Source organism: Heterocephalus glaber, unplaced genomic scaffold, assembly GCF_053883595.1.
Source record: "Heterocephalus glaber isolate CG9 unplaced genomic scaffold, H.glaber_assembly_v1.0 deba00001543, whole genome shotgun sequence".
NCBI lineage: Eukaryota > Metazoa > Chordata > Mammalia > Rodentia > Bathyergidae > Heterocephalus > Heterocephalus glaber.
In genome coordinates this window covers 4785655-4805915 of record NW_028258336.1, presented here as the reverse complement: position 1 = coordinate 4805915, position 20261 = coordinate 4785655, and the positions used below count along the sequence as shown (strand labels likewise).

The following is a 20261-nucleotide window of genomic DNA, read 5'->3' as shown; positions in this document are numbered from 1 at the left end:
GTCGTTTCTACCATTTCGTCTCCCTTTGCCCAGAAACCCGAGGACAGGGCAACAGAGGCCCCGGGAGAGCGCGGGCCCCGGGCAAAGATCCGGCCCTCGCGGGGCGAAGGACGCGGCTGCTCCACGCGGACGCCTGGACCGGCCTCCCTGCCCCTGGTTCCACGGACTTCCCTTCCCACCTCTGCGGGGGACCTGAGGCAAGTGGGCCCTCCATGTCCTCGGGGCCAGCCTTGAGTAAGCCCTTTTTCCTTTTTGCTCAGATAGGTGGCCTCTGGCCTGGTCAGTGGCGAGCAGAGAAACCTGAGAACGTCCGCCTAATCTGCCAGCCACAGTGGCGCACGCCCATGACACCAGCACGCAAGAGGCTGAGGCGGGAGAATCACCACGAGTTGGAGGCCAGCCTGGGCTACATAGCAAGACCTCGTCAACAACAAAAAGAAGATGGACCTCAGGGTCCCTGTACTCCCTGTCCTCCGCAGCTGAGACCTGAGGGCAGCCAGGCGTCCAGCGCGGGCAGGCGGGGAGGAGACGCGGGGCGCAGGCCGGGTGGCTGGGCTGCCCGGAAGTCAACTATTTTTTTTTTAACCAGTTCTTGTGATATCATTGACTTAAAAACACTTTATTGTTGCGCTTGGCCTTACTCCTTTATCCATGTACTGCCCTCATTAGTGGACATGTTTTGGGGAGGCTAATGTTGAGCACATAGTAAGCTCTCTACTTCTACTTACTGCATTAAAAGTGAATTGAAATGGGCATATATAAGAAGTAATTTGGTCATAATTATTCTTGCTCTCTACAGTATCCTTGATTGATCTCTTGGATACTGTGGATTCAGTTACCACCTACTTATAAATGAGCATTCCAAACTCTAGGAGCTAAGGCTAGAATTTTCTTCTAGATTCTTTTTTTTCTTAATGGGTACAATGCATATAACTTGTTCATTTTCATTCCCTTTACCCTGCTGTCTCTTTCCTTGTCACTCTTTCTGATCCCCTTCCCCATTTCCAGTTGTCCACCTTCTAGCTTCCTATCATCTCTCCTTTATTTATTTATTATTCTTTAGATTTCTTATACAAGAAACAGAAGGCAATATTTAACTTTCTGAGGCTGGCTTATTTTACTTAACATGATGGTCTCTGGTTCCATCCATTTTCCTGAAAATGTCATGAGATGTTTCTATATTAGGACTTAAAATTAAATTTAATTTTACGAGAAAACCTTTCCCTATTCCTTATAAACATCACTTCTCTGGCACCTTGATGTCTTAGGTGTCATCTTCAGATGTTAATGTATCAGTCATTCATTGTTCATGATTCAAATTTGTACCTTATGAAAATGAAAGCTTCACTATATGTCATGATTCTGTCGGTGTATTTGTAAATGGACAAAACCACAAATGTTAGATTTGGGAATTACTGACGTCAAGTTTCCTTGCATTCCTGTGCCTTCCAGTTCTCTCTCTCTCTCCTTCTGTCCCTGTCTCCATCTCTCTCCCTCTCTCCCCTCTCTCCCTCTCTCTCCCTCTCTCTCCCTCTCTCTCCCTCTCTCTCCCTCTCTCTCCCTCTCTCTCCCTCTCTCCTCTCATTTTCTCTTCCTCCCTCTCTCATTTATTTTTTGTTTTTCTCTAAGATTTAGCTCCATTACCACCTTCTAACTACCTCTACCTCTTTCTTTCACCAAACATCCAGCCAGGCTGAGCTAGATACTTCTTTCTGTGATAATCTGTCTATGCCATCAAAACACTTATCATACTTCAGTATAACGCTTTATTTTCTCATCTTCCAGCTGTGCTAAATATTTATTTTATGTAATGTAATTCCTACAAGAACCATGCTATATAGATGTCATTCCTTTTTATGGATTTAAAAAAAAATCAGTACTCAGAGAGGTTAAATCAATTGTTTAAGAAAGTCTGCATAAAAAGTAATGGAGTCAATTTTGGATTAGGTTTTTAGTTACTTGTCTCTAATGTAATGGTGAGTGCTAGAGATGCTGTCTTCCTCAAGCCCAAGCCATCTAAAAAGCTGCTTAAAAATTTCGCTGTTAACACAGAATTTCAGAAGGAATGCTCAACTCAATTAGCCCATTACTCTCGCCTAACCTTATAGGATCCTGAGTAGTAGGTTGAGTGGCTCTAGGCAGCAGGGGTGGAAGAAAGGAGTTATGAATGCTTTGGTTGAAGTTAAATTTTTTATTTAAAGTAAGTTTTGTTCACAATTACTTTGATTTGGACTTCACTAGGAAATCAGTTTGAGCTTTTTCTGTTTGTAACAACAGCACCTGTTAAATGCTCAAAGCTTATCTTCTTTCTGCTGCTTTCTATTGTACAAAATTATATGTTTAAATTATATTGAATATTGTAACTTATACTCCAAAAGCAGTTTATGTATGTTGTAAAACTGTAGTATGAAAGGATAATACCTAGATAGTGACAGCTTACTCTTTACTTTCTCTGTTAAACCTGAGACACAATTCAAACAATGTAGAAAGATTAAGTAAAATCTTTTTTTCTCTGCCTAGAAAATTATAACCCACAGACTATTATCAAATGAGTATTATTATTATCTTAGTATTATAACATTGTATTTCTCTCACCTGTCTTTAAAGAGGGGTACTGTTTGATAAAATTACTGTCATATAGCCATATCTCTAGCCTACTTTTCTTTTCTCTAGCTGCCTACTGGATACCTTTGTGTGAATATCTCCCTAGTTACCCAAGCACTGGCCAAGGCTTAACTCTTTATCTTTTTTCCCATACTGCAATTTGTAACTTTTCTTTCTATTTCCTGATATCAGTATCTTCCAAATAACTTTCAAGGTTCAACTCAGATTTTTATTTATTTATTTTTCTCTACGTTACCAGTTAGTTGCACTGTCTTAGCAAGTTTTCATCAAAGAAATATCTCAGTTTTATTTTTTTCCCTTTAATTTTCTACTACCTTCGTTTGGGTCTTCCAAATAACTAGCCTGAGCTTTGGCAGTAATCTACACAATGATCTCCCATCTCCCTTCTTTTCCTTTTCTTCCACTTGTGGCTACCAAAGTAGGCTTCCTAATACTTAAGATGTTACCATTACTCTCTTTTGGAGGGAAAAAAAATATGTATATATATTTTTTTTTCACAAAATTCCTTGGCCTTCTAATTCCAGCCTCTGCTTTCGTGATTCCTTTTCACCAACTCTGCCCTTTTGTCTAACACTTCTTAAACTTTCCTGTTGATGAAATCACTTGTGGTGCTTTTTTAAAAATGATGTTCTTAGGCCCTATTTCAAACCCACTGAATCAGAAATTCTAAGTAAGGGGCCCAGGAAGCTGTATGTTTAATGAATTCTCCTGGGAAATATAAGAAGTGCTGCAATAACAAATCTGCATGGTTTGCTGTTCTGTGTATGTGCTTTGTCTTTTCCTTTTTATGTGCCTTTATGTTTATGAAATGTCCCATCCCACCTGTTGATGTGAAAGTCATATTTATTTTCAATATCCAAAAAATCATCTTTTCCAGTTTTTTTAACATTTCTTTTTTCTAACTTAACTTTTGCCTTTACATTTTCCTTTTTAAAACATCTTTTTTGTTTTATTATACAAGAATATGACTATATTTTCATTATATTTCAATGATATACTCTGTACTCTCTGCCTTACTAATTGTATAGCATCCTGGGCTGCAAGCTCCTTGAAAATAGATTTTGTGTTATCTTTGAGTGACTGTGTAAGCATAGAAATAGCTTGGATTTGGAATCATACAAACTCATACTGAAACTTTGCTTTCTACTGACACTTTATGACGTTTGGGTAATTTAGTCTTTCTGACCCTCAGTTTTCCTTTTTGTAGCATAGAAATAATATGTATGAGTTAGGGTTGTGAGATAAGCATATAGATAGCCTTATATGGTATATGATGTAATCTTGAAAAATGTCTTTGAAAGTCAAGTGTCTTAAAATAAAACAATATTCCATATAGTTGATATTTTCTTCTCAGAAGGGTAAAAAAACACCAAACTATCTGCAGTATGATCATATTTATTATGTAGAATCTGCTGTCCGTAAGCCCAAGCAATCTGGAAGGTAGGTCAGTAAATCTCTCCAACAGCTCAGCTTTGGAGGTAGGAGGCCAGATGCTTGGCACAAGTAGCCTAGTGTCCTTCTTGAGGATCTTGGATAACAGCTTGAGCCGCCTCAGAGAGCATGGGTGTACCCTTGTACATTGTGACCCACTGATAGCCCATTCTGTACATGCTAGTGGGTCTTGGCATATTGCAAAATCTCTGGCCTAGAAAATTAGCTGTTTTGTCTATTTTATGTAATGGACAAATCAGTGATTTACTTTGAGAAAAATAGAACAGCAAAAAATTGTTGAAATTTACTGGCTTAGAAGAAAGAAAATTGCTCTAGTGTGCATGAAATAAATTTGAAAAGAAGCCAAAAGTATTTTTGTTTATTTTGCTTATGTACAGTTCTTCAGACTGAGCATACCTCAAATACATTTTACATTTTTGGTAAAGTGAAACCTTAGTAAGAAAAGGGAAGGTTAGACTGAATATTGGAAAAGTATGACCATTATAATGTTAAAAATTAAGCCTTATTATTTTAAATGTATGAAATAACTGAAACCAAAGTCAAGTATATATCTTTTGATGACTAGAAACAATTTGGAATTTCAGTGGTTGCATGAAATTAAATATTTCTAAAGGGCTAAAAATTATTGTTTCCTTTTTGATTTGCTTATCAAGTTTCTTTTTTCAGTGACTCCACCATGTAAAGCTTTATTCCAGAACTTGTCTGACTGATCACAAGTTAATAAGTGGTAAAGTTTGAATAGAGACTTAACTTTATGTGAGGGGAGAAATAAGATAGAGTCCCTTCTGGTTTATGGATTATCAGTGTGGGATTACAGAGCCACCTTCACCCCTCTTATTTATTCATGACATAGTGTCTCTCCCACATGGTTACTTTTCCTTCATTATTTATTTCAGTATCTTTCTACTACCTGATAAAATCGCCTTAGAATCATAGAATTTTATAGCTTAAAGGGCTCTAGTCCAACTTCCTTTCTTTATAGATGAGGAAACTGAGAATCTAGTTAAATGACTTGCCAGACTGACTTCATTTCCTTTTTGATAGGATTGCATGATACAGGGATGTCATAATAATCACATCTTGGGTTCAGAAAAGTGTATGGTCAGGTTCTCATGATATTCTTGTGGGAAACATGAAGAAATGTGTTCTGGGATTAAATTTATAGCCAGTTGAATAGTTTTGCCCAACAGAGGCTGTTTTGTCAACCTGTGCCTGATTTTTTTAAATTCTTTTTTTTTTAAATAGTGAGTTGAAATGTAATAAGAGCACATGTAAATTCTGCACTTTAATTCAATGAAATCAGCTTAGTATATAAATAGATTTAATTAATCTTAGTTGAATCATTACAAATAAGTGTTCTAGAATAAGAAATTTAACATTCTCTACATTATTTAGATCTCATTTGCATCATTTTTCTCAGTTCTGAATGAACTTAACAAAGTTATTAACAAAAGATACATCCAGAGAAAGGGAGGATGGTAAGGAGGACAGGGCTGATGACAAAAACCACCTCTTAAAGGGAATGCTTGAGGAATGTGTATACACTGGTGAAGTAAAAACCAAATGAAAGAGTGATTTTAGACTATAAATATGTAAAGGATTTTTGTCTGAAAGATCCTTTCATGTTGCTTTCTTAAATAATAATCTCATTCAAATGTCTGTGTTGGTTGACATTCACTTACCAATCCCTACATATAACTTAGATACAAATGGTAGAAAATGTTTTCCAAGTGAAAGCTTACAAATAAATAGTTTTCATGAGGCAAGTTAAATGAGAAGTCTGTTAAAAAGTGTCTCATTAGCAAGATTTTAATGTAGGCATCAAATTGGTACAGTAGTTCTCTCACTACAGGTGAACATTTTTACTTAAAACTCAAAATTGTAGAAGGGGTTTTTTCTCGCCTGGGGAAGTTATACTGGTAGATAAAGCCACCACTTTTGAGAATGAATAAGAATGTTTTGTCCTATTCTAGTTTATCATATGAAATTAAGCTTTCCCCAAAAGTTGGAAGGTTGTGGTGGACATGGTTTGGGGAGTTTCTGCCAGGCCACTGGCCCAGAAATTGTCAGAAGTGTTGTTAAGCAGTCTAACTTATAAAATATTTCTGCTGCATCAAATTGCTCATATTTTTAATTTACTAATCTTTGTAGTTGTTTCTATTTAACAATTAAAAAAGACATTAGCACGTTTGATTAGTTTTGTATAACTGTTAAAATACTGCCATTAATTTGGTAGATTTAAGTAAAACAAATTTAGTATCTTGTAGTTCTGGAGGTCAGCAATCTGAAATAGATTTCACTGGGCTAAATATCAAGGTATTAAAGGCGGCTTTCTTTCAAGAGGCTCTTGGGAGAATCTATTCTCTTCCCTTTTCCAACTTCTAGAGACTGCCTGTGTTCCTTGACAGGACCCATTCCTCCATCATCTAAGCTAGCAGTGACTGGTCAAGTCTTTTATTGTCATCCTGAAACTGACTTTTTTGCCTTTCTTTTTACTTATAAGGACCCTTGTGAATACATTGGACCTACCTTGAAAATCCAGGATCATCTCTCGATCTCAAATTTCTTGATGTATCTACAAAGTCCCTTTTTTGCATATAATATAACGTATTCACAGATTCTGGGGATTAGGACATTAACATCTTTGAAGGCTATTATTCTGCCTTCCAATCTATATTGAAACTAAACTCTATATAGTATGTCTAATAATAGGACTTGTTTATAATTCTTTTGTATTCTAGAAAGTAGAACTAGTGTTGATTGTATGGTTGGAAATTACACATAGATTTTTTTCTCCAATTAAAGAATTTTCCAGTAATGTAAGTCATTTTAGGGAGAAGGGGTAAGAGGAGGGGAGAGAATGAATAAGCTCTTTTGAGGTGTAAGACATGGGTTGACTAGTTAGCAGTGATGTCAAGGAGATCTCTTGTAAGTTCTAGTATATGTCATAAAAAATTAGTTTCTATACTTGTATGTAAATCATGATGGGATTTAGTGCTTAGAGTTGATAATGAATAGACTTAATTTTAATGATGTATCACTTTTTGAAAGAAAAGATGTTTCTAAATTAGTAATTTAGTCAAAGAAAGATAGGGTTCTTTTTTCTAAAACTTTAGTTTATACTGAACTTTTCAGGAGCACATCTTTTGCTAACCACATTATGTCAGTACTAGATTTTATGTAAATTTATTATTTTGTCCTTCTGGACTCATGATTGTGTTATTCATTCCTTTCCAGAGCATGAAGGGAAAAAGCAAAAGCAGCCATGATCTACTTAAGGATGACCCACATCTGAGTTCTGTTCCAGCTGTCGAAAGGTTAGTCTGCAGTGATGTGATCCTAAATTCTTACTTTTAGTTTGAAGTCATTTTATTGCTTCTTTTGTTAGCAAATAGTTTTCAGATCTCATAGGTCCAAGTTTTAAAACTCAGCCAAAAATTAATGCATTTTAATGATGGAAGCAGAGAACTTATAGCAAGACAGAGAAGAACTATAGGCACTTTCATTCTTCTTCCTGTCTACCTCTGTTGAACTAATTACCTTTGAAATTAATTGTTGCGCTGAGATTGTAGCTCATTACTAGAGCCCTTGTTTGGCATGCGGGAGACCCTAGCTTTATTTCTCAGAACTGGGGAAAAAAATTGTCAAACTTTTCAATTATAGTATACTCTGAATTTCAGAAACTCCTTTAGCAGTTTATGTTAAATCCAAGTTGCATTGCTAACATTTTCCTTGAAGCATTTTTGTCTCAGTTGGTGTCATGGGGAAGCAACATGAGAATTGAAGGTTATTTTTTTTTTTTTTTTTGGTACCGGGGATCGAACTTGGGACCTTGTGCTTGCGAGGCAGGCACCGGAACCACTGAGCTAAATCCCCAGCCCTAGAATTGAAGGTTATTGTTAAGAAGTTATCACATTTTGGGCTAATCTGCTGAGAGTAAATTCCCACATGCTTTGAGAGATTAATAAAAATTGTCATTATTTTTATTACCTCCCTTTGAGAACGGAAATGTCTTAGTATTTAATATAATTGCACATAATATATTGAGCCAGTGTCTCAAAGGGGAACTAAAATAAGTTTACCTGATTTTCAAAACTTTTACTTTAAAACAATTTTTTCTTGGGCTGGGAATTCAGCTCAGTGGCACCATGCCTGCCTTGCAAGGTCCTGAGTTCGATACCCAGTACCTAAACAAAACAAAACAAAACAATTTTTTCTTAATATCTTTAATATCTTTTTATTTGAAGATTTCTATTTCTTTACTGAAAATACTTTAAGCCAATTTAAGAAGTTATTTTCTACAAACATTTATTCATATAAAATGGCCTTGTTGGTGGTTGTTAACTTTAAAAGAAAAAATCCAGTAAATTGATATATTTGCTAATGGAGCATACCTCTTATTCTGTTTATTAAAAAATCACTTCATCTATTATAGAATGCTATATTGAGATTCCTATGTTGAAATAAATTTTTGAAACATTAATCCCAGCAAACTTCTAAGTTTTTGGATTATTAAATAATTTTATTAGTTTCACTTTGAAGCTAAAATTTATTTGTCTTATTTTTTGTAGTGAAAAAGGTGATGCAACAGAAGATTTAGATGATGTGAGTATTGATTTTAGTATAAATATAGCTTGACCAATTTATAGAAAGTTCAAATTTTTATAAAAAACAAATTACTTTTTCTTTAAAAAGCAGGGCTGGGAATGTAGTTCAGTGGCAGAGCACTTGCAGAGCATGTTTGAGGCCCTGGGTTAGATTCCCAGCACTAAAAATAATAATGATAATGTATTACCTTATAATTGACATGTAAAACTGAAAAATAAAAACGTTTTCTTTTGAATGTTTCCTTCCAAGTATGTTTATATTTCCCTACAAAATTAGGATCTTATATGTGAAATTTTAACCTGCTTTTTCCTTCTCAATAACATTAAATATTCTCCTTCAAGACTATTATGATCTTTACTAGTTGTGCTGACTAACAAAACCAATAAGTAGATGGAAAATTTTCTTTTAATATGTAAGAAAAATTTTCAAATTATCCGTAGGCCACTTTTTGTAAAAACCCACTGATCTGTATATTGTATAATTCAATAGGAAGCATGTAACTTTCCATGTGAACACAAATTTATCTCTTACCACAGTCAAAAGAAAGGGTTCCTGAACTATCTGTATTAGAAAGATAATGAATGTGACTTTGGTCAAGAAAACTTTCATGTCTTACAGGAGAATTAGAAGTTAAGTGGGTCACAAAGCAAATGGTGATGGGTGGGGTCCTTCCATCTCAGAGAACTGAATATGAAAAGTAAAGAAGAGCAAAATGAAAGATAATGTAAAACAGGAAGATATGTAGGGTTTTTTTGTTTTTGTTTGGTTTTTTTTTGCAAATGGTAAGAGGTTCAAGAGATGAAGGGAGGAGAGGGGAAGAGAACATAAAAAGAATTAAGATGTATTATGTACATGTACCATCTTTTGAATGTAATCATTACACAAGGTAATTAAACCCATACTAATAAAAATAAAAGATTAGACCTTACTTAAGAAATACGGGCTGAGATTTAAGGTTTGAAGGAGGCTGCTATGTGAAAAGTTGTGTGGTTGGAGGTAAATAAAACTGCATGTGCTGAAGTCTCTGAAGCGGAGCTGAAAGCAGGCTAGTGTGACCAGAGTGTCGTGAAGGAGGGAGAGTGAGATGAGCTAGGAGAGGTTAGGGTACAGACGGATATTACAGACCTTTATAGGCCATGGTGAGGAGTTTGAATTTCACACTAAAAGTAATAAGGAACAGTTGAAGGATATTTATTAAAAAGAAGGGTGCTATTGTCAACTTTGCAATTTAGGAAGATCATCATTGGCAGTTATTTCAGAGGACAAATTAGAAGAAATAGACTGGAGTTGAGGGGAGCTAGTGGGAAGCTTTTTCAGGCAAGGTTTTGATGTAAGATCAAAGCTGTGAAATGGGAAAGAGATCTAGGAAGTGACCATATTGTGACATGATGGACAAGGTTTCTGATTTGGGGGATTTGTTAAAAGGGTACAAAAGAAAGTAGGCTTGAGGTGGGGAAGGCAATAAAAAAAACCAGGGTTACATTTTGTACATTCTGACATCAAGATAAATTGGAGAAATCTATATAACAGTAATATGGAGATAGGATCTAGAAGATAGAATCAAGGTGTAGGATAGAATGAGAAAGATTTGCTCGTAAGGTCTTGGATACAATGAGATCATCTAATGTAGTGTCTAGTCTCACCTTTGTTTTATGTTCCAAATGCTGGGCAAGAACCCAGTGTTATTTCAGAGGTTTTGGGTTCTTACCTAGGAAGATGTACTACATCCACAAACAAAATTATATGACTTAGGTTGGGGGTGTAGCTCTGTAGTAGAGTGCTTGCCTAGCATGTGTGAGGCCCTGGCTTCAATCTCCAGCACCAGCCCCCTCCCAAATATATAATTATATGATTTTTCAGAGGATTTGTTTCAGATCTCCTGAGGCCCAAGCATGGCAGGCCTATGTCAGTGGTTATCAGCTTTCAGGGCCAAAGAATTTCTGATGCATCTCGTTGAAAACATTCATGATTTCTATCCCAAGAGATTTTGGTTCATTAAATCTGCAATAAGGGCTGGGATTTTTAACAAATAATTATGTGAGTAGTCTGAGAATTAGACTTTGAAGACCACTGATTTAGGGGCTCATAAACCTAAAGTTAAGAATCTTACTTTACCATAACTAATCAGATCAAAATATCGCAAGAGAACAGTGATCCCTTAGTATCATTCCTTTCCTTTTTTCTCTTCCCTCTCTATCACCTTCACTCCTCTGTCTATAATACTGGCAGCTACTCTAAAATTTGAAGATACGAAATAAGTAAAACCTGCCAGAATTTTAGCCTTGATAGAGTGTTTCCCTTAATTGCATAGGAAAAGTAAACACATAAATAATAAGTGCTTTGGAAAATAAGCCAGAAAAGGGGAATAGAAAATACTGGAGATGGAGGGTGGTTCTACCATTTTAACAGGGTGATCAAGAAAAGCATCATGGAGAGGGTAGCATTTGAGCAAAAAGCTGAGGAAGAGGAAAGCATACAATGTACATGTCTATGATAAGAGTGTTTCAAACTAGAGAGAATAACTCCCAAGTTGATCAGTGTTGCTGGGTTGAGTTATAGGAGATTGTTTCAGGGAAAGAGTAGAGGACCTCAAGTGAGCTGGAATCCATTGCAGGGTTTTCAGAAGAGGAATGATTGTTGTGACTTTTAGGAATAAATTGCAGCTTTTGCATACTTCTTTTACTGAAATTAACTGCTCATTGAGGTCACTGTGCTGGCCAACTGCCTCCATAACCACATTTCCCACTGGGATAAGAATAGGAATGTAAGTAGACACAATATCCTGGGTGATACAGAGGGAGCAGTCTGTGCTGCAGAGGAGTTGTGCATGAACCAAGCAAGCAGCTCTTCCTGGGGTATCCCATACTTATGCAGTTGGTCTAGAGCAGACCCCAGAGGTATTCCCACCTGGAGGAGATTCTTTAAGCCTTTGCTAGTCTGACACAAAACAAAAACCAAACCTGGCATAGCAAGCAATGAGGAAAGTCTGAGAAGGTTCTCTGGAAGTGCATAGGAAAATTAAATGCCTGGCAGCTACTGAGTTTCAATTTCTACAGGATGCAGAAGATGAAAATACAGAGCCTGACGAATATATTGATGGTGATGAACAGAACCCAGTGAGAGAAAGAATTGCAAAAAAATTAAAAAAGGACACAGGGGCAAATGTGAACTCAGCTGGAGAGGGAGAAGCAGAGAGGAAATCAGTCAGCCGCAGGTGAGTCAAATGAGTCAACACTTGTGCTTTTGGGTCTCAGAGTTTTTGTCTTTTTACACTTCAGCTAAGGTTGATTCCTCTGCTCAACTAATTTTTTAAAATAACCATTTTCATAATGTTTGATAAATATAAGACTTGTGGAAACCAGCCTGTTTGGGAGCCTAAAGGAAATTGACCAGGCGTAGAGTAAGTATGTACAGCAATGGTCCTAGGAGCCAGTTCCTCTTCAGGTCTCTCTGATCTGTTTTTTAGAAAGGTTCTCTAAATTTTTATATCTAGAGTAAGAATTATTTTAGCTGTTTGTGGAAAGTTGTGTTTGCTTAATTTCAGTGAAAACAGTGTGAGTGAAATTTGTCAAAATGAGTAAAGAAAGTGTAGACCCGAAAACATTTTTAAATGTCATTTCATGTCTGATTTACCAAATATATATTCTTCCTAATCTCAGTGGTATGGTGAAAGAAATTTCAGTAAATGATGAAAATTTCACAATCTGTTGGTAAAAGTTTGTTGGATTTTTTTGTCGCAACATTTTAATCTCTTGAAATTCAGCTCAAGGGAAAAACTCTCCTTTCCTTTGTGATTCTATTGTTACAACTTTGTAGTATACATTTTAAATAATGTTTATTTTAAAAAGTAAGTATTTGTTTTTCTTACATGGTCTACATTTGGAAGAAGTTAGATTTAACTAGCTATAAATAACATTTTTTCTATTACGTTTCTCAGCCTTGTCTAGAAAAACTTAAAAATTAAAAAGCATTTCTGTAGCATACATTTCTCAATTTTTTCCTCTATATAACAAGAAATAAAAGTGATTCCCAAAAATTTCCACTGAAGGTAGGACTTTTTGCATTCAGAAACCGTACTTAGAAGTTAGCATAATTTTTTTTTAGTAACATTCACCTGACATCCAAATAATCACTGCTGAATAAGTTAATATAGATTAACTTTGGGCTGCTATTGACTGAAGATGTTAACGATCATATACATGGAGTTAAAAGCCTCTCATTAGCTCTGTAACTTTTAGTTAATTCATGAATATCATCAAGGATGCAGTTTTTTCTCTCACTCAAAGGCATGTATTTTCTGATTTTTTAAGAATTATGAAGTTTTTAAAGATAGGTTTATAATACAACAATAGCCTTTAGATTTCTAGTAAATTAGTTACATACTTATTAATATTTAAGTTGACCTTAAGCCCTCAACTCTGCCTCCTTGGCTTTAATACAATTTCAAATACTTATGTACCCTATACCTAACTGTCATAATTAAGCAAAATTGAATTTTCTATAAAAATTAAATAAAGCTTATTTGTAATGTACGTTTCATAAGTGGCTTTAAAAAATTGGTTACCTAATATAAAAAAAATTAAACAGATTGCATTTTCCAAATGTGTTCATTCTGAAACAAACAATTATCTTTAAAAGATTCCCTTGTTTGTGGTAGCGACCCAAGGTACCAATTTGACATTCCTAGATGTAGGAATATGATGTTCGTCAGGAGAATAATGGAGAGCCATTGAAAAGATTTTATAAGTGGATGATGTATTGAGATTATATTTAAAAGGTGTGGAGAAAAGATTGAAGGAGGGGTGTCTTAGACTGCTAAAAATATTGATAAAATACCATAAGCTGAGTGGCTTCAACAACACACTTACTTTTTCACAGTTCTGAAAGCTGAAGTATAAAATAAGAATGCTAGCTAATTTGGTTCCTGGTGAGGGCCCTCTTTGTCACTTACAGATGGCTGCCTTCTTGTTGTGTCTTCACATCTTCACATGGTGGAGAGACCTCAGTGGTTTATCTTTCTTTCTCTTTTCATAAGGACACTGATCCCATTGTGAAGTCTAAACTTACCTCTCAAAGAAGCCATCTCCACATAGCATTACATTTAGACTTTCAACATACAAAGTTTTGGGGACACATACTTGAGGTCCATAACAAGAACCCTGGGAGATTGGAGGAGGTCAGTCAGTTAGGACTCTACTTTAGTAAATCCTTGTGAAAGATGGTAGTGACCTGAACCAGAGCACTAGTTATTTTAAAGGATACTTAGGTAATTTAGGTAAGCATATGAGCATTTTGGACATTATTCGATTTATCTTTTAGATAAAATAATTTGCAAAATGTCCTTACAAAATATGTAATACATTTATTTATAACTGTTCCTCTGTTCAGTAAAACTCTGTATATTCACATCTTCCTTTTTCCCTCCTTCCTTCTGTATCTTCTAGCTATAAATAGAAAGAAAAAAACATAAAGAAATCAGGACAGAGGGGAAAGTACAGACATTCAAAGTAAAAATGCAGTTTGTCTTTTCATTCTGAGAACATCTATGATTGTCTCGTGACCACATATTTTTTAGTTTGGAAAATTTCCAATATCATTAGTACTTTTTATTAATTGTACAGCTTCATTATAGTTTAAGTCTCTGGAGTTAATTATATGCTTAAACACACATATACACAAACACACACAACAAGAACTTTCCCCAAAACAAGAAACTTACAATAGTTTTTAAAAATTATAATGTGATAGAAAGGATAATTATATTTAAATGAACTTTAAATCTAAGTTTAAAATTTAAATTTAAGTTTAAACTTAAACTGTGTAGTTTAAGTTGAACTATAATGGGTATAATCAGAATGTCAGTGTGGAAACATTACTTAAAAATTAATGCTCTTGCTGTATACAAACTTTTCCCCTGGGTGTACTTCTAGTACTTACTCTATTATCCATTGGTCATTTTCTAATTTGAGCAGTAGGACCAGAGACTAGACTAGCCTACCAGTCCTTTAGGTAAGGAGCCCTTCAGAGTATAATTTTAATGAAAATTTGTGTTATTGCTTCGGTTGGTAAGGAAACATTTGGAATCAGTTATAGCTGCCTATTGCTTAGAATGTTGAACTACAAATAGGTTTATTGAATACTTAGTATTTAACCTGGGGAATGATATTTAACAATATAATCTTCCACAAATGTACATATGTGGGAATCTATCCCTAGTAACGTATTTTCAACAGGGTCTCAAGTTGTTCCTGTACCTTTGAAAAGTACTTAGAGGCTCAGGGGCAAAAAATCTAAAACTCTTTCTACTTTCTGTTAATATGGAATAGATACCCTTGGACCTATTCTGATTTCTCCAAGATTTCTTGTCCCTTGTTCCCCATCTCCTTTATTTTATTTTGATTTTTAATTTTTCTTAGTACACGTTTGCAGTACATGATTACATTCCTTGCAGGAAGTTGGTAGAGGTACATAACACACTTCTAATTCTTTTTTCATCTCCTTTCCTCCTCCCTCTCCATGCCCTCCACCTTTTGATCCTCTTCCCATTTGAGAAAGATCTATCTCCCTATTTAATAATATTATTTATCTTTTATTTTGCTCTTTATTTATATTTTGGGTTGCTCGTATAAGAGAAATCATGTCTTAATAATAATCAAAACATAGTCAAACATAATCAAAACTTACAATCAAAACTTATAGTACATATTTAAGCTTATGTGTCTAATTTATTTCACTTAACATCATGATCTGAAGGTGCATCAATTTTCCTAAAAATACCAATTCCACTCTTTCATATCCAGCACACTTCTCTATGCCTATATCTTCAGTACTGGATCACACAGCCAAGTACAAGTTGGTATTATTATGAATTTCTGGTTTCCAGCTTCAGTTGTGCCTTCAATACTAATGTATTACACCCTGCAAGGTTTACTTCAAACTTCCAACTCTCAACACACTACCCAGCCTCCTGTTTTATGAAATAAGAGGAAGTTTCTTCAACTTGTATTTCTTTCTCTTTTCCTCTTACCTTGTTAGACCAATTCATCAATCTCCCCACCAATTCAAAAACACTCTATTCTTTCTTTCCTTTTTTCTTCAGTTTTCTCCCTTCACTGAATCTTTGCCTCAGTTTGTGAATATGCTTAAGTTTCTCCCAGCAATGAAGAATGAAAACAAAGAAAACTACTCCCCTTTATTTCTTGTCTCCACCTCCTTTCTAACTATACACCATCCATCATTTTTACTCCATCTCTGCACTGAAACTATTCTAAGGCCATCTAATTGATAAACCTAATGAATACTTTCCAGTTTTTGTTTTTCTTGGTCCCTCTGCAGTGGAAGTTTTATCTTTCCCATCTTGAAACTCATCTCCCTCAAGAACCTTGTCATTTAAATTGTGATCCGTTGTCCAGGAGGATTAGCATTAAATGGGAACTTATAAATTCTGAGTGTCAGCCCCCCACTTTTTGGATCAGAATCTGCATTTTAACAATGATTTCCCAGGTGATTCAAACTTATAGTACATTAACATTTGAGAAGCAGTCTTCCAGAATATTAATTTCTATCCCCACTGCAACTGGACTAGGTCAGTATTATATTATCTTAGTTCCCAAGTTAGCAGTTTGGTACTCCATTCTCTAATTCCTTAGGGCATATTGATTGTACCTTTCTCACACTTCTGTTGTAGTGAGTATGCCAGTCAGTTTTACTTTTTTTCTTCTGTGTGTACCTGTATACTTCCTTGAAGGTAGTAATTGTGTCCATTTATGTTTGTATCTTCATGGTCAAACATTATAGGTTCCCAAATATTTGCATAAAGGAACAATCAAAAAAAGGATAATCCTTCTTTGACAAATCACTTTCTATTCTGGATCCTGTAAGGAACTTGCTTATATTTTCACATGGAATTTATTGATTTGCCCATCATTGCTTACATTAAGGTCCTTAGAAATGATGTCTTATTAACTTTACATCTTCAGCATTGTAGTATAGTGAGCCTATAGTGAGTGGTCAGTAAAGTTTGTAGAATGAGTAGTTGAATAAAATGAATGATCAAATTGTGTTTTATTACAGGAGTGGTTTTTAGTCCTATAACACTGATTCCCAGGCCCTGTACTCAGATTCTGAATCTTTTTTTTGAACATTTTTACTTTTTAGCTTTTAATTCAAGTATAATGTACGTATGGAATGTATCTGTATAAACTATTTCATAGTACACGTATCATTAGCTAGACAGCTTGTTGAATTTTTGCAAAGTAGATCCTCCTATATACCATCACCCAGATCAAGAAACAAAAAACTGTTCCATGGAAATGTTCTTCTTTCCCCATTCTGGTCACTTTCCTCTTTATCCTTTAATAGTTACCACTTTTCTAACATGTAAGATATTCATTAATTTAGGACAATAATATTTTATAAGGGCTCTCCAGATACTCTGAATGTGCATCCAGGAATAAAAATCCTACTTCCCTACAAATGCATATTCCCTCAATTACTTCTGAGGTACTAAATAATGAAGAAGGATGACATGTCATAGGGTCATCTCACATCCTTTTGCAACATAACAGGGATGAGACATTTATATCAATTAAACATGGTTTTATTCTTGAAAAAGATAAAGAGGTCAGTTTAGTGAGAATCAAGTAATTTTTGAAGAAAGAAAATATATTTGAATACACCTAATGTTTTTAAAAGATGTGTGCTGGTAAAGAATTAAATCAAGCTGGGCATGGTGACACATGCCTGTAATTCCAGCTCTTGGGAGTCTGATGTTGGAAGATCACCATGAATTCGAAACTAGCCTGGGCTACATCATGAGTTCAAGGCCAGCCTGAACTACATACCCAGACCCTGTCTCAAAGAAACAAAACAAAACAAAAAAATCAGTGTCTCAACCTTGTCTGTGCATATGAATCATGAGAACAGGCCCCATCCATGATCAGGTTAATCAGAATGTTTTATAGAAGGCCACGAGTAAAACATCCCAGTTTATTCGAAACTGCACCCCAAATCAGTTAAAAGCTGGGGATAGTTGCAGCTTGTCTTTTGCAAAATCCTATTTTAAAGTTTATTAGGAAAAATTTTTTTTTTGCCTGTAGGTGGAGCTCTGCGGCTGCAAGTTAATCATGCTAACCAAACAGTTTTCTGCCCTGCTTGTTTCTAGCATCTGTGTATTGATTCATAATAAATGACTAAATGGTAAAATCAGATGTAATAAGCAGATCAGATAGTAAAACAATCAGTGACTTTTGTGATGATTACAGTCATTATGAAAATGTGTAATTGTATAATTTCTATAATCTATAATTTTATGACTGTCATATTTTCATCTAATTGAAATATAAATCAAAGAAATCTTGACAAATTCCCTCAACTCACAGTCATTAAAGATTTGATAGTAATCTTTCAAGATTAGCCAGAATGGTATCAATCTTGATGTTGAACAGATTCTAATTTTGTCAGCCATGTTCTGTTTACCTGGCATATATAGTTGACTGTAGCCCTATTCCTTTTCCATGAAACAACTTTGATACTTGGTAAAGTTAGGTAGGATTTGTTTTTCTCACAAGCTATCCATCATGGGGTGATACAGCAAATAGGTCTCACTAGTTGCTGGCTTCTCAATTTTGGACTTCCCAGTCTCCAGAACTGTAAGAAATAAATCTGTACCTTTTATAAGTTACCCAGTCTCAGATGTTCTGTTATACTGCACAAAATACACCAATACTAATGTAAGAGCAAGAATTCTAAACAGATAATTACAATTTAATATAACAAGTGTTCTACTAGACATGCATTCCAGAAGTATTATGGATATTAAGTAAGCAATATTTATTTCAGAAAAAGATAAAAATACCAGGATAAAAAAAAAGCTGAAGATAAAATTACCATTTTTGCAGTTCAAAAACAGCCCAATATTAGGAATTTTATATGTATCACCCTGATACTGTGATGCTGGTAAGATAAGTCATTTTTTTGGTGCCAGTCTTTAAAAGGAATAACATTTTAGCATTAAATTTAATCTTTTAAGTTAATGTTGCATAATTTCCCAATGTAGGCTAGTTTGCTTTTTATCCTTACCTGTTATGGTTAAAATTTTAGAATGGTATCAGTTATAAACCATAGCAGAGTTTGGTATTTCTGGCAAGCTTTTTTATTTCTTCTCTTTGTATATTTATAGTGAGAATTTTTTGATATTTTTAAAAAACTTAGCTCTTGGGCTGTTTGAAATAAAAATACATTTTTAAAATGCCAAGTTAGTTCATTGGGAACACGTTAATTCATATTCCAAGACTCACCTTCAAAATAAAACCAAAAAATCCTTGCATTTCAGTTATATACTTCAGAAATATGACAACTCTACTGTTTTTACAATTAGATTTTTGTATGGCAGACAGGAAGCAGTGAAATGCATGTGTAGGGGAAGATTCTCCTGTCAAAAATGAACATGAGGTATTGACATCTCTTTGGAATGTATTGTCTGTGTTACCCTTGAGAGGTACAAACTATTGTTCTTATAGCATCAGTTGTTTATAGGGAATATAATTGTGCATTTGAAACATATTATTGAGACTATGTGAAGAAAAAGAAGTTCTTGAAGTTATTCAGCAATGAAGAAGTGTTCCCTACACTGGAACAAATATAGTCATATTTGAGGAATTCTGAAATATTCTTTGCTTTCTTGCCTCCCTGAATTTACATGTAAATTAAACAGGCAAGTATAGGTGGGTTAAGACAAGAAAGAGAAGGGCCACCCAGGATGCAGAATTGTTTCACACAGAGTTAAAAGCCCATGAACAACAAAAAAGTTAAAAGTTAAAAGCACAACAATCTGTGGGAACATTAAAGTTAGTGATTTTATTTTTGCTTTCTCTGGCTCTTCTGTGTCCCTTTTGCCTCTAACTGTTCAGAGATTTTGCTACCCTCAGATATCACTTGAAAATTTGCACATTCATTTGCATCTTCCTCTGTCCTCTTCATTGTACTATGTCCCAAGATACACTGATTAGTGTCAGTCTCTTTTCAGATTGCTTAGTGTCTAGGAAAGGGAGACTATTGCATAAATAGATAAAGGCTGTGAAGTGTTTATAGATGCTTTGGCCAGAGAGTTTGTTCTTTTACTCCACGAATATTTATTGTTCTTCTACAGTGGAGGCAGGCACTTTGCCAGGTCACTTTTTTCCTCTAATTTAGTCCCCACAACAAAGTCACAAGGCATAGTCTGCATTATGATCTGTGCATTATGATTTATAAATGAAAAACAAAATAAAAACAAAAAACTGGTCTTTAAGAGATTAAGTGACTTGCATTAAGTTCCATGACTAGAAAGTAGCAAAGGTAGTACTTGAGCTTGTAACAGTCTGACACCTGTGCTGAGCCTGAAGAGTGATGTGCAAGACCAAGTCATGTGTGTCCAGCTGAAAACAAATAAACATGGGACTTTTCTAGCTAAGCTGTGATATTGTGTCCAGATATATTACTCTATATAAAAGGAGGATGTAGGGGGAGGGCAAAGATTAGAGAAAGGACTAATTGAATCAGAAAGACAAATTAGTGCATCATTTGCTTTAGTCCAA

The 20261-nt window shown here is 35.0% G+C and overlaps 1 protein-coding gene across 2 annotated transcripts in view; it reads left to right on the top strand.

Annotated features, from left to right (window-relative positions):
- The window catches only part of Cwc27 (CWC27 spliceosome associated cyclophilin), a 203285-nt gene that overhangs the window by 30441 nt on the left and 152583 nt on the right, over positions 1–20261 (top strand). For both annotated transcript variants that reach the window (XM_004862876.3, XM_021242987.2), the window contains exons 8-10: positions 7315–7394; positions 8649–8682; positions 11742–11899. In XM_004862876.3, coding sequence (XP_004862933.1) covers positions 7315–7394; positions 8649–8682; positions 11742–11899 — 272 coding nt within the window. The remainder of the gene's footprint in view (positions 1–7314; positions 7395–8648; positions 8683–11741; positions 11900–20261) is intronic.